Below are 12,815 nucleotides of genomic sequence, written 5' to 3' on the forward strand. Positions count from 1 at the left end.
GAATGTAGGAATGCAGGATGAGTGGAAGGAGCTGGGTGCAGTGGTACTGTGAAAAACCTGGATCAAGCTATGCCTGAAGCCAGGAAGATTTTTCCCCTCCTGGGATAGTCAAGGGTGTGTTCCACAGTTTTGTGTCATTCTTGCACAAGGATCATGTTAATTTCTACATCATTCTGATTTCAGTACCCGGGCTGCTGAAGTGAGCACACGGACATTTTCAAATCTAAGAAATAAAAAAGAATACTATGTGTCTGCTACAGATGAGGGTCTAGGTTCTGATGTCAAAATGGAAAGTTAGCCCAATTAAACTTCTTCCTACACCACAGCTCACCAAATCCTTACCTGGAGGTCAAAGAACTTGCTGTAGCGCCGGTAAATGGCCTCTGTGGAGCCGCTGGACCAGGTAACCCGGATGATATAGACCTACAGAGGGGGAGAGAGGAGAGGGGCATTAACACCAAGGGAGCCCTCCATCTCCAGGGCTCTGGAGCAAGACAAAGGGTTGAGTCAGAAAGACCTGGGTACCAGCCAAATGGCTTTGGACAAGTCACTCACTCTCTCTGGGCCTTAGTGTCCTCCCCAATAATGTGGGTATAACCGCCACCTCTGAGAGCTATGCAAAGGATTAAGTGAAATCAAGAACGGGAAAGCATTAGCACCCAGCTCATCTCAGGAGATGGTGTTCTTTACAGCACTGTAGAGATTTCTTGCTTTCCACTCAATCCAGAGAGCCCCGGGGCAGGATCTTTTTCCAGTCATTCTTAGAACTCTGCCTTGTGTCAGAAGCCACTGAGACCAGCGGCTCTTGGGCCGCTTCTACTTTTCATAAGCGAAGCCACCACGCCACTTCACCAAGCAGGCCCTGGGCCAGGTCCCTTCTCTCTCCAAGTGCCAGTTTCTGCATCTGTGAATTGGGCTGACAGCACCTGCTTCACGTGACAGTGTGAGGATTTCACGTGTCTGAGAACAGTGAAGCACTTTATAAGCAACGGGGCCATGCTTCCAGCCTTTGTCGCAGGTCACGGCCCACACAGAACACAATGGACAATGACAAATTTGGGCAAAGTGAGGTGGCAGGAGTCAGAGGCAGGGTCTAGTGACCCTGCACAACACCTGGACACTGGGGTTAAGAAATCAGCACGTGCATAACCCTTTCCTGACTTGCACAAACAATCTGTGGTTGCAGGGTAGTTGACAATGAAAAAGTACGTATGTGAAAGCTCTCTGGAGGGGCGCCTGGGTGGCTCAGTGGGTTAAAGCCTCTGCCTTTGGCTCAGGTCACGGTCGCAGGGTCATGGGATGGAGCCCTGCATCGGGCTCTCTGCTTGGCGGGGAGCCTGCTTCCCTCTCTCTCTCTGCCTACTTGTGATTTGTCTGTCAAATAAATAAATAAAACTTAAAAAAAAAAAAGCTCTCTGGAAACACAGAAATGCTGTATAAACATGAGGGGCTCAGTGTTGTCAGAGGCCATGAGCTGAGGGTTGGCTGGAAGGACAGGGGCATACATACATGAAGAAAACCTCCTTCCCCACAGCTCCTTAGATACAGAGGTGGGTGCCATTCATTATCCATGGTGATTGGTTGAGAAATGAGCATGTGACCTATGCTGAACCAATTAGAGCCAGTAAGAGTCAGCTCTGGGGCTTTTGCTCCAACCCCTGAGAAAGTCAAGCTCTCTTCTTTGAAGTGGCTGGGCTATTAGGACCGGGACCTGGAGCTGCTGGAGGATCATCTCATCACCGCTTGGAAGGAGCTTGCCCGAGAAGGAGGCCAGCATCAGTAGATTCCTGTAACACGGTCTGACCCGGAGATCCAGCTCTGCCTGCAGCTCAATCTACTCCTCGTCTGTCACGTTTCCCGAGCCAGTACATCTTGGGCCGAACCTGCCTTCTCAAATTATTCTTGAAGCCAGCTTATGCTGGGTTTCTGACACATGTACTTTGGTCCTGACTGCTGCGGGATGGGAGGTAGGAGAGAGCTCTCTGAAGCCTAGGGTCATCGTGGTACACTTCAAAGGACCTGGAAACTTCATTAGGAAACTTTCCACAAAGTTGTTCCACAAAGCGGAACAACTCTGTGGGGGCTGGGGCCAGAGACCAGGGTGACGGTCAGGGACTTGCGGAAAAAGGTTCGCCAGGTGAGGAGAGATGAATAAGGGGAAGATAATTCGGCTAAGATGGGAAGTGCCCTTGAGTGCCAAGCGAAGTCCACCAGGAATGACCTCTCCAAATCCAACATGCATTTTACTTCCGAGAAGCATGACAGAGAGGAAGAAACGTGGGCTCTAGAGTCAAGAAGCTCTAGACTCACACAATTTCCTAACCCTCAAAGCCACAGCTTCCTTAACTGTAAAATGGGGTCAGCAAGTCCATCTCACACAGAGTTGTAAAGATTATTAGAGGCCAAGCTCTGAGTTCTTTGCCTGGCAGAAAGGAAAAGATCAAGAACTTTCAGTATCCTGCACTCTGATTCTCCAATGCCTGCCCCACCCCTGTTCATCCAAACAGGCTAGTTTAACGTCAGGGATCTGGGCATCTCAGCCCATCCCCCGCCCTTGTTTATGCTCCCCAGTCCTGGGGCCCTCATGGAACAGGTCAAGGCATCCTTTGGGAATCATCTTGGAAAAGTGTTTTTCTGACAAAAAAAGAACTCTGTCTCTAAAGCCACCTGAGTAGTTACCAGTTTTATTAAAAAGACTTCAATTCTGCTTCAGCAAGACTCCGGCACAGGGATTTTGAATGGCTCCCATCTGTCATTCATTCATTCACTGTACAACATTTATTAAGTACCTGTTGTGTGCCAGGCACCTTGCTGGGTGCTGGGACACAATGAGGAGCAAAAGCGAACTAGACCTTGCCCTTGGAGATGGGAAGATGGGCAACAGACCAGCAGACAAGCAAGTATGTACATAGCTGGAAGTTACATTCAGTGGTCAGGAAGGCCCCCAGCGTCTGCTGTGAGCACGAGATAGGGGAAAGTGGGGCAGCTGGGTGTCCTTGGAAGGGAAGGCCTATCTGAGGAAGCAAGCACTGAGCCGAGACCTGAAGGACGAGGAGCTGGCCAGAAGAGTGGAGAACAGTGTATTCAGGCAGAGAAAGGACGAGTAACGATATGGAGGCCAGGAAAGGCCGGACATGTCTGAGGTGCAGGAAGAGTGTCACAGCAAGCAGAGCTAGGGGAGGAGGGAGGCAGGGGCTGGGAGGCAGGCAGCGGTGGCATTATGAGGGACTTGCAGGCCACGGGGAGGAGATGGGATTTTGTTCTATTAAAGAGTTTCAAGGGATAGGGGTGTGTGGCATGATTTAATATATGTGTTTAAAAATTTTTCTTATATATCCTTCTGGCCACTGTATGAAAAATGGTTTGACGAGGAGCAGGGACACCACTCAGGAGGCTTTTCCATCACTGAAAGGGACTCAGTTAATCCAATGGCCCCAACTTCCGGATGGGTAAATTGAGGCCCAGAGAGGACCATACCAACAGTCCTGTCACTGGGGGATGCTTACGTGAAGTCTGGATAACTGTCAAGAATAATGTTAACATGGATTAAAAGACAAAGGAAAAAAAAAAACCTGATCATCAAAGTGTCATTGTTTTCCTAAAGCCAACAAAAAAAGCGTTCCCATAAATGGAAAACAAAATCCTGCTTACACAATTCATTCTAGAGCTCTTGTTTATAGTTTTTAAAGTTCTGTACATATGGTACAAGGACTCTGCAGCAGTCCTAATTGGTTTATTGGAATCAAGCTCTGAACACAATTTGGTGCCTGCATTTTTAGGCACAGATCTAACTTTTAATGAGAATTGTCCCAATGCAGGGCTTTGGCCTTCCCCAGGGTTTAGGGGCGGGTGAAAGGGCACACCCACCGGGTTCTGACACCCGCCCTGCTGCTGGGGGAGACTCAGAGGCACCAACCTCTCTGGCCACAGTGTTCTTGTCTCTAAAACAGGGTGAGTAATTTCCCTTGAGGATTCTCTGCAACCACTGATGCACGTGGGGCCTTGCCCAACGCCTGGCGCACAAGAGGTATGCACAGCCAGTTCCTCCCGCAGAGGAGCTGATCAATATGCCTGCTTTTCTGGTATTCCCTTTCTTGTCTTGGTGACAGGGCCTAATTTCCTTTGGAATGTCATCCCTCTCCCTTCCCTAGTCTTTGTGATAGGAAGTGGTGTTGCGGCTCTGGCCAACCAGACTGTTGCCTGTCCCTGGCCACAACAATGGGTCAGGGACCGGCACATGACCCAAGCCAGGCCAATGAGACTCAACTCTGGGACTTTTGATGGCATGGTCAAGGAAGAGCCGCCTTTCCCCACCGCGATGGTTGACTGGGGGGAGAACTGTGTGGAAAGCATCTGTCACACAGAAGCAAGCAGCCAAGAGGGAGAGAAAAAGCCCGAGTCCTGTGACATCATTTGGACCCCTAGATCCAGAATCCTGGCCATTTCATGGCCCCAAGTCAAAACCTTCCCTCTCTGGTTTAAGCCAGTTTTAGTGTCTGTTACTTGCCACCAAAGCAGTCTGAACACATCTGACCTTGACTTTTTTTTTTTTAATTTTAAAAAGACTTATTTATTTATTTGTCAGGGAGAGAAATAGAGAGCACATAAGCAGGGGGAGTAGCAGGCAGAGGGAAAAGCAGACTCCCAGCTAAGCAGGGAGGCTGATGTGGGGCTCCATCCCAGGACCCCAGGATCACGACCTGAGCCGAAGGCAGACGCTTAACGACTGAGCCGCCCAGGAGTCCTAGGGTGAATGTACTTAATGCCACTGACCTGAACACTTAAAAATGGCTGCAATGGTAACATTTATGTTACCATATATATATGTTATATATATTTTATCACATTTAAAATAACTTTAAACAAAAGTAGATTTCCTGCAGAGGTCTCTGTAGTCCATGCCATGTTACCCTGGAAATGACACTGAACCTTTCTCCATGGAATAGCCCTCAAAACATGTGAATGTCCAAGGAAAATTTATGTACAGATGTATTAAAAAAAAAAAAAAAGACTCAAAACTCAACAGTAAAGAAACAACCAACATGATCACAAGATGGACAAGAAATCTGAACAGACCCTTCATCAAAAAGGACACACAGATGGCAAATAAGTACACGAGATGTTCTACATCATTAGCCATTAGAGAAAGACAGACTGAAACCACGATGAGGTATCACCATGCATCTATTAGAATGGCTGGAAGAAAAAATATCAACAAACCAACAAAAACTGGTGCTGACCAAAATGTGTTGTCTCCGGAACTCTTAGCCATTGGTGTGAAAACAAGATGGCACCGCACCCCCTGGAGGGATGCGGAACTACTGGGTGAAAGGTCATTGATAAGGAGAGCCACCCCATGTGAGAGTATCACCCCATGGATCACTTCCTCAGCAAAGGAAAAAATGCACCTTTTCAATGCAGATCTCGTGGTTAAACTGTAATGAGGTGATCGCAAGCGGACACCCCGAGGGGATGCAATATGAAACATACAAAATCTTCTGTTGAGTATTGTCGCCAAAACGTTTAACCTGAATCTTAAGCCTCTTGACCTACGTTCCAACTTATAAGAAAGTAAAGGAGAAAGAGGAACAAGCTAAATGACACTATAAGGAAACAATCAGGCGAATTCAAAATGTGGGATATTCCCTAAGTCTAACAACAGGGCATAGTTCGAATGCTTCCTCTTCCAGAAAGTCCTCTCTGACTGTTCCCTTCCTACCAGTGTTAGATTGGGTCTCCCTGGCACCCACTTCCCAATCACAAAGTCAGTTATACTTTACTGCCATCGCTAGGTGTCTGCTTTCCCACGGGGTTCTAAAGTTTTGTGAGAGGAGAGACCGTGCCTATAGTCTTTGCTGACTGCTGTATGTCCAGTGCAGAGCATGATGGAAAAAATCTATGCTTCGTGGAAAAATCAGAAAGGAACTGAGATGCTAGAAGGTCAAGCTCTCACAGATGGCAATGCCTATCCGAGGCAGGCCTGAGGTCGGCGGGAAGGGTGCCTAGCTCAGCTGTGTCTCTCGGTTAGTCCCACAGGCTTGCCTCTCCTCTCAGCTCTGTGCCCTGCTTCGCAACCCCTCCCACTGGCATGTGTGCTTGAAGCAGAGTCTCAGGGAGCAGTAGGGACTCCTTCCCTCTGGGAAAGAAGGAACATAGCCCGCACTGTGGTGTCTGAAGGCTCTGGAAGATTTCTTCCTGCTCCCTCACAGGAGGCCCTGAATCACAATTAGCCATCACAGAATCCCTTCTTACTCAACCTCAGCAGCCAGGCCTGCGTGATTTACAAAGCCCAGCCTTCCCAAGCCTGGCTTCCCCTGCGACTGTGTCATCAGGGCCAGAAGTACTGGGTTTCCTCACTTCCTCTAAGTCAGTCCAGAGATGAATGGCTGGACGGAAGGGCTGAGGGGTGGGCTCTGCTATGACCAGGGTGCTTAGAGTAGAGGTGGGCAGATGGCGGGGCTGCGGCGTCTCCCAAGTTTCCAGGGGCCTGCAGGCTAGGTGAACACCTCTCACAATCTCCTAGCCAGGCATGTTGGCGCACAAGTGCTGTGGCCCGACTGAGGTCACAAGGTCGGAAGTTCAGAATGAGGACTGTGAGCCAGGCTCCCTCTAGCCCCGACGGCCTTGCTGCAGTGAGGACCCAACAGCTGGACTGTGGTCTGTAGGCAGATGCAAGCTCGTTCTTCTGTCTTTGAGAGCCCACCAGGAGGCTGTGGAGTCCAGGGGTTAAGAGAGCCTTGAGTCACCTCTGCTTTTGTCTCAACTAGCTGCATGGTCTTGGGAAAGTGGTTTAAACTCTCTGTGACTCAGCTTCCTCCTTATGAAAAACAGGGATCATAATAGTATCAACCTCAGAGTTGGGGTGATGATTCCGTGAGAATGTGACTACAGAGTGCCTCGCATGGGGCCTGCATGAGGTATAAGCGATCATTATCCTCCTCACTGTGAGCCAAACACGGGCGTAAAGCTGAGACCTGGTCTCTGCTCGCTGCCTCTTGGACGCTTCTCCCATAACCCACTCACCTTGCCCCATTCCTCCATCCCCAGGGCCCTGCCTCTTTCGTGGTCTTCTCCAGGCCCCACAGGGGTCAGAGGGACTGCCCTGCCTGGCCTGGGAACAGGCTCAGCTCACCTGAGCCAGGGGCGCACATTTCTGAGCTGTCAGAGGAGTCAGGGCCCTGTCCCCTCTGCGTGAGTGTCTGTGGGGAAGGCCCTGCCCCCTCCCACCCCCATCCCTGGGCCTCAGCCTCAGTGGAGGGGAGCTCTGTGTCTAGCTCAAATGCAGCGTCGCCACATAGCCGTGAGCCTGCCTGGGGCCAGGCCTTCATCTACCCTGGCCTGTCCTCTACCAAGGCTTGAAGACTGTTCCAGAGCCCTAGGTCAGTGTGACCTTGCAGGAGGTGCCCCACAGAGGACAAAGAACCCATCAAGTCATGGACAGTGGAAGGTGTGGCCGGGGCCACAGTAACCCCTGTCCTCTGACGACTACCTTGTCCTGAGGTCTCCAAAAGCTACTTTTCTCAACTTGGACTGGTTTCAGATGATAGAAAAGGGAAAAAGAAAAAAAAAAGTCCTCTGGCAGATGCTGAGAGTCCTTCTTGGACCCTGTACTTGAGAAGTGCCACCTGTCCTGCCCATCTCACGGCCACAATGACTGCTCCAGGCGGGCCAGTCGGCTTCTCTCAGGAACCCGGAATCAGACCAGATGTCAGCTCCAGCCACAGCTGCCTCCACACTTGGTGACAGACATCTGGTGCGCAGACAGGGACAAACGAAGGAGAGGAGCAGAGAGGAGAGGCAGGGAGAGCCCTGCTCGGCCCCTGCCCGCCCAAGGTTTTCATGACGTGTGACAGGGACCTGGGTCTTCCAGTTAATTCCCCTTTTGGCATAAAGAGGGTTTTTATGCAACTGAAAGGATACTAGGACATGGGGAGGAAAGTTCGGGCACTATCTTAGGTGAAAAGAATAGGGGAAAAAAGGTAACGTCAATCGCACTATGTGTGTGTGTGTGTGAGAGCATGTACATACATCATTTCTGGTAGTTATGCTCTAGAAAGTCTTTATGAACACTGATTTAGCAGATGCAGAACCACTGTTCCTGGAGGAAACACAAGGTTAGGGTCCTTCAAATCCCCGGTCACAAGATTTTCATGAACGGACCCGTAGATAGCTTGGCTGTTCATGCATAAAGTCACCTTGTTCAATGTGTATTGTTGATGCATTAACATCTAGCTCCGGCCTGCAACACTGTACCTCACACCTAAACTCCTCTAACACATGTGTCTTCCCCGTGACAAGGTTTTCCTGAGTCCGGAACGCCACACGGCACTTCAGCATGAGGCGTGGGGTCATTTCAAACAGTGAAATAACCAACAGAGAGTACCAAAAAAAAGAAGAAAAAAAAGAGAAAAGTAGCACTGAAGGGATCATGAGAAAGACTTATTTCGAGGGTCAGAGCTGAAAGCAGAAGGCAGAGTGTTGCCTTGCTGGGCCTCAGCTGGGCACATGCACAGGGGGTGACACAATGCGTTTTGCTGCTCTGCACACGCCCATGTCTATGAGTGGCCATGAAGTGCTTCGAGTATTGAAGTTGGATCACAAATCTTAGCAAGCAGGCGAATCCCCAAATATGGAATTTACAAATGCAGCAGATTCACTGTACAGTACATAAACGTGTGTGTGTGTTGCGTGTAGAAACCAGTGAGATATATAGAATATATACCAGATATAGGGTTTGTAGGCATATGTAGGACTTCCTAAATTCTGTTTTTGATGCTTTCTTGTATTTTTCAGATTTTCAGAAAAAAAAGATGCTGTTACCCCAGGAGGACAGAAGAAAAGGGTCTGTGGCCCACTTTCTTGTCTTGAGCCTCAGGATGGCATCTTCTCTGGGTCCAGATACAGCTGATGGCCCAGGTGGGAGTGTGGGGGTGGGAGGAAGCTTGGAGTTGGCAGATGGGGCCCTAGTTCTGTGATTTCAGGTAAGCCCTCTGCATCCTTGAGCCTTTGTTCTCTGAAAAATGGGGATAAAAATAGATGTTTTCCAACCTTATGGGCACTGTAAGAGCAAATAAGTTTTTTTTTTTTTTTTTTAAAGCTCCAGAAATGGAATCTATGTTGGCTGGAATCTCAGCTGTGGCCGGCGCTTGAGGGAGGGTGCTCAAAGGAGGGTGTTTGATGTGTGCTTCCTAAGTCCTCCACCCTCACCTCCCTTGGCACCTCCGGCCCATGGGGGTGGAAGCTCCCAGGGCCTGGAGGGTCCCCATTAACTATGCAGAAATTTAGGTCTCAGTTCCAAGTGACAACAGCCAAGGGGTCAGTTTGTCCATGAATAAAGATTTACATCAGAACAAAGCTGAGAGTCCCTTAAAACATGCCAGGAGCTGGGTCTGGGCAAAGCTAAGTGGTGGGCCTAAAACAGGCCAAGTGCCTCTGTAGCTCCCAGTGCCCCAATAAACTGACATCCCTATCCCTCCAGACCCAGGGGCCAGATCTCCACCCAGAGCTGCAGCTCTTGCAAGGGCCTCGGCGTTCCATCCGTAACAGCTGCTGCCCCGCCTCGCGAGAGCTGTGATCTCATGCATTCTCATCATATGAACTTGAAAGCACAAGAAGGTGTTTCTGCCCTATGAATAAAATCTCTGAGGCTCGGGGGAATGTCCTCCAATATCACTTTGCTTTGCAAATCTATTTAGTGGGATTTTCTAGCATTGGCAGAGCTCAGCTGAGAGTCCTAGCCGACACTATGTAGGAGGGGAGAGGCTGCTGCCCTAGTCCAGACAGAGCAATTACAACTTGGTTTGGGTTGCAATAGCCAGAGCTTTAATTTTGGGGGAAAGATTGTGGGTGTAGGTGGGGAAGGGTCTGGTCCAAGGGCTTTTCAAAGTAACAGTGTTTCCCAAGGTATGCAGGAACTCGGGCTACACGGGCTGGTGTGAGCTGATACACAATCTCAGCACTAATCTCAGGGAACCCCAGAGAGAGATAGTTCATCTCTGCCATTCCCTTCCCTTTGGAAGTTTGGCGATAATGGCTTTTGAACACTCTCTCCAACAATGTGCTGGTCTCTTTTCTTGAAGAGGAGACAGAAGACCTCAGGACAGGCAACACTAGCTAGGAAGAATTTGAACACATTGATTCTTCTCTTCCTTTCTATTTAGTTTCCTTCTATTTCTAGCAAGTGCTACTGGTTTTCCATTTATGGGAGACAGCGGAAGCGTCACCTTTAAAAATAATGTAAGTTAAAAAATGGAGTCAATCCGAAGAAGAATACTGAGTTAAGAACATGTAGCACAGGGAGTGGTGGATGTGGGAGGATGGAGAATGAGGGCAGTACTGTTCCAGTGGAATCCCTTGCCATTCTCACTCTGTCTGGACTTCTTTTGTTTGCCGGCCAAGGAGCCTACAATACTTCTCAAATGGGAAGCCCTCTCCTGGGTCCACAATGCAGATGGGCTGTCTGGAATGGCCAGGGAGATGGAAGAAAATATCTAAAGAGAGGGCACCAGCGGGGCAGAGGGGACTGAGGCTGAGCCCACAGAGGCTGTGAGAAAGGCACATTAGCGAGACAGATCTGTGATCCATTAGCAATGCCTGCCATGGACACAGGGATTGTAGGATGTGTGCTGCATACTCAGCATCCCTAATCTGGATCAACCCCTCCATTTACAAATGGGGATACTGATGGGCCAACAGGTGCAGCAACCTGCCAAGGGTTACACTCTCAGCCATGGACTCTTTCCACTTCCAAGGCACTGTTCAAATTTCTACACAAGATCCTCTGGCCCCTCTGGGCCTCCCGCACAATGACTTGTCCAGAGAACTTTAGAACTGATGAAGCCAGTGGTCAGATTGGCCGGCAAGAAGTCCCTGGATCCTGGTGTGGTTGCTGGGACTCCAGGCTCTCCACCCTAGTTTCCATTAGGCAGCACCACTCAGGCTCTCCTATATAGAGAGGAACCCAGCAGCCACTGGCCCAACCACCAGACCCTGGGGGCCCATGCTGCCACCAGCAACATCGGTGCAGGTTCCAACAGGGCCTGGGCTCTTCCGCTGCCCACAGTCCCCCTTTGCCTGCTTCAGGCTGACAGCAGGGGGTTCTAAGACTTGCAAATATTTGAAAACCCTGCTCCAGACCATCCCTTACTTTATAGTTGGGGTTATGAGGTCAGAGAGGGGAAGGGACTTGCTCAAGGCATGCAGAGAGCAGACAGGAGGGTTGGAACCGGACCAGGGGTCCTCCTGGGAGGTGCTAAGGATGCAGGAGTTTTGTTCCAAAATGCAATTCCTCAGATCTGAGGAGTAGCAGAGCCCTTTTTAACAGAGGGAGGTAAACCCTCCTCTTATGCAGCACACTGAGGGGCTTGGGCTTCTGTTCATGGGCCACAGAGCTTCTGCAGCGAGTCCTGAGCCCAGGATAACATAAGCGGTCCTGTGCCACAACCTTAAATACAAAAACACGTGCAGCCCTCAAATCAGGCAGTGGCGCTAGTTCAAGTCCCAGATGAGCCTACTTCCGGCCGAGAAAGCTCCCAAGAATACGTCTAAGGACGCAGACCTTGGCTCAAGAAACCAACTTTAAAAGATGGTGCTACCCCCTCCCCCATTAGGTTCCCATACTAACTGGGTCTCAGGGCTGGCGGATCCTGGGGATGGCCTGGCAGTGACTGGCTGCACTCCAGAGCCAGCTCTCTGGCAGTACGCTGCCCTGGTCTGAGCTGGAGGAGCCCAGGGCAAGGGGGGTGGGAAGCAGGGAGGGAGAGAAGGAGAGAAGGGTGGAGGAGAGAGGGAGGGAAGAGAGGCACTTGGATGGACTCCGAGGGCTTAACTAATGGGAAACATGATTCTGCTGTTCCCCGTGGAGACCACGAGTTCCCTCCGGTTCCGATCTGTTGGCTCTCCCCAGCTGTCTGCCCAACATCTGGCCTATGTAGGTCAGCACTCCCAACCTCCTTTTGCAATCGCAATACCCTGCACTTTGTCTGTATTGCCTAACACCCCAGAGCAGCATCGCGGGCCACCGGAAGGGCTGAAGACCGGGTATTTATCTTTTCAGAGAGAGTACATTAAGTTTATTCCTGCAGAAATGCTGCTATAGTGTCGCGATGGTTTGGAGACCCTGGAGGTGATAGCAGGGTGTCACAGCGGGGCAGGACCAGGGTGAGTGGGGGCCCATGCCTTGCGACACAGTGTGCAATCCTCAGCAGCGGCCTGCTGGGAAGGTGGGGCCGCCCCCAGGGCAGAGGAGGAAACCCCAGCCCAGAGTGGTGACCTGGCCTGCAGCTGGGAAGAGCCGGTGACATCAGATGGAATCCCAGCCCCCTCAGCCTCTGAGGTCGCATGTCCTCCTAGCTTCCCAAGGCCAGGCCTCAGGTGTCCTGGGCCCCAGGCCAGAACTTTCCAATCCTCACATCAGTGTCAGGAAGCACCAAGCCCAGGTTTCGCAGCTAAGTGGCACACTGGGGGTGGCCGGCTGCCGATTTTCCTTTTTATCCCCCCTTCAATCTTTTCAATTAAGTGAATGCCTGGAAAAGGGCCCAAATACAAGAGCTGGAGGCGCTGGATGCAGGTAGGATGCTCTGGTTTAGGGCTGTGTTCCCACCGCTGCTCGTCCATAGGGCACGCAGTGAGCCTGCAGGGGGAGCCGAGGGCCTCTGACTCCCCATGGGCAGGGGGGTGCCAGGCTGGCGCCAGGATCTCACTGTGTCTCTCTCCCCTGCTCCCAACCCTTCAGTCCACTTATCCACTCAGGCATTCCATAAATAGGACAGAGTGCCTACTGTGGACCAGGTATCCTTCCAAGGGCTGGGCTCTGG

General features: G+C 50.6%; 1 protein-coding gene across 2 annotated transcripts in view; it reads right to left on the reverse strand.

The window, feature by feature from the left end:
- The window catches only part of SH3PXD2B (SH3 and PX domains 2B), a 94,694-nt gene that overhangs the window by 63,167 nt on the left and 18,712 nt on the right, over positions 1-12,815 (reverse strand). For both annotated transcript variants that reach the window (XM_032851817.1, XM_032851816.1), the window contains exon 2: positions 343-423. In XM_032851817.1, coding sequence (XP_032707708.1) covers positions 343-423 — 81 coding nt within the window. The remainder of the gene's footprint in view (positions 1-342; positions 424-12,815) is intronic.

The sequence above is a fragment of the Lontra canadensis genome, unplaced genomic scaffold (assembly GCF_010015895.1).
Source record: "Lontra canadensis isolate GAN:19392208 unplaced genomic scaffold, GSC_riverotter_1.0 scaffold5, whole genome shotgun sequence".
NCBI classification, from domain to species: Eukaryota; Metazoa; Chordata; class Mammalia; order Carnivora; family Mustelidae; genus Lontra; species Lontra canadensis.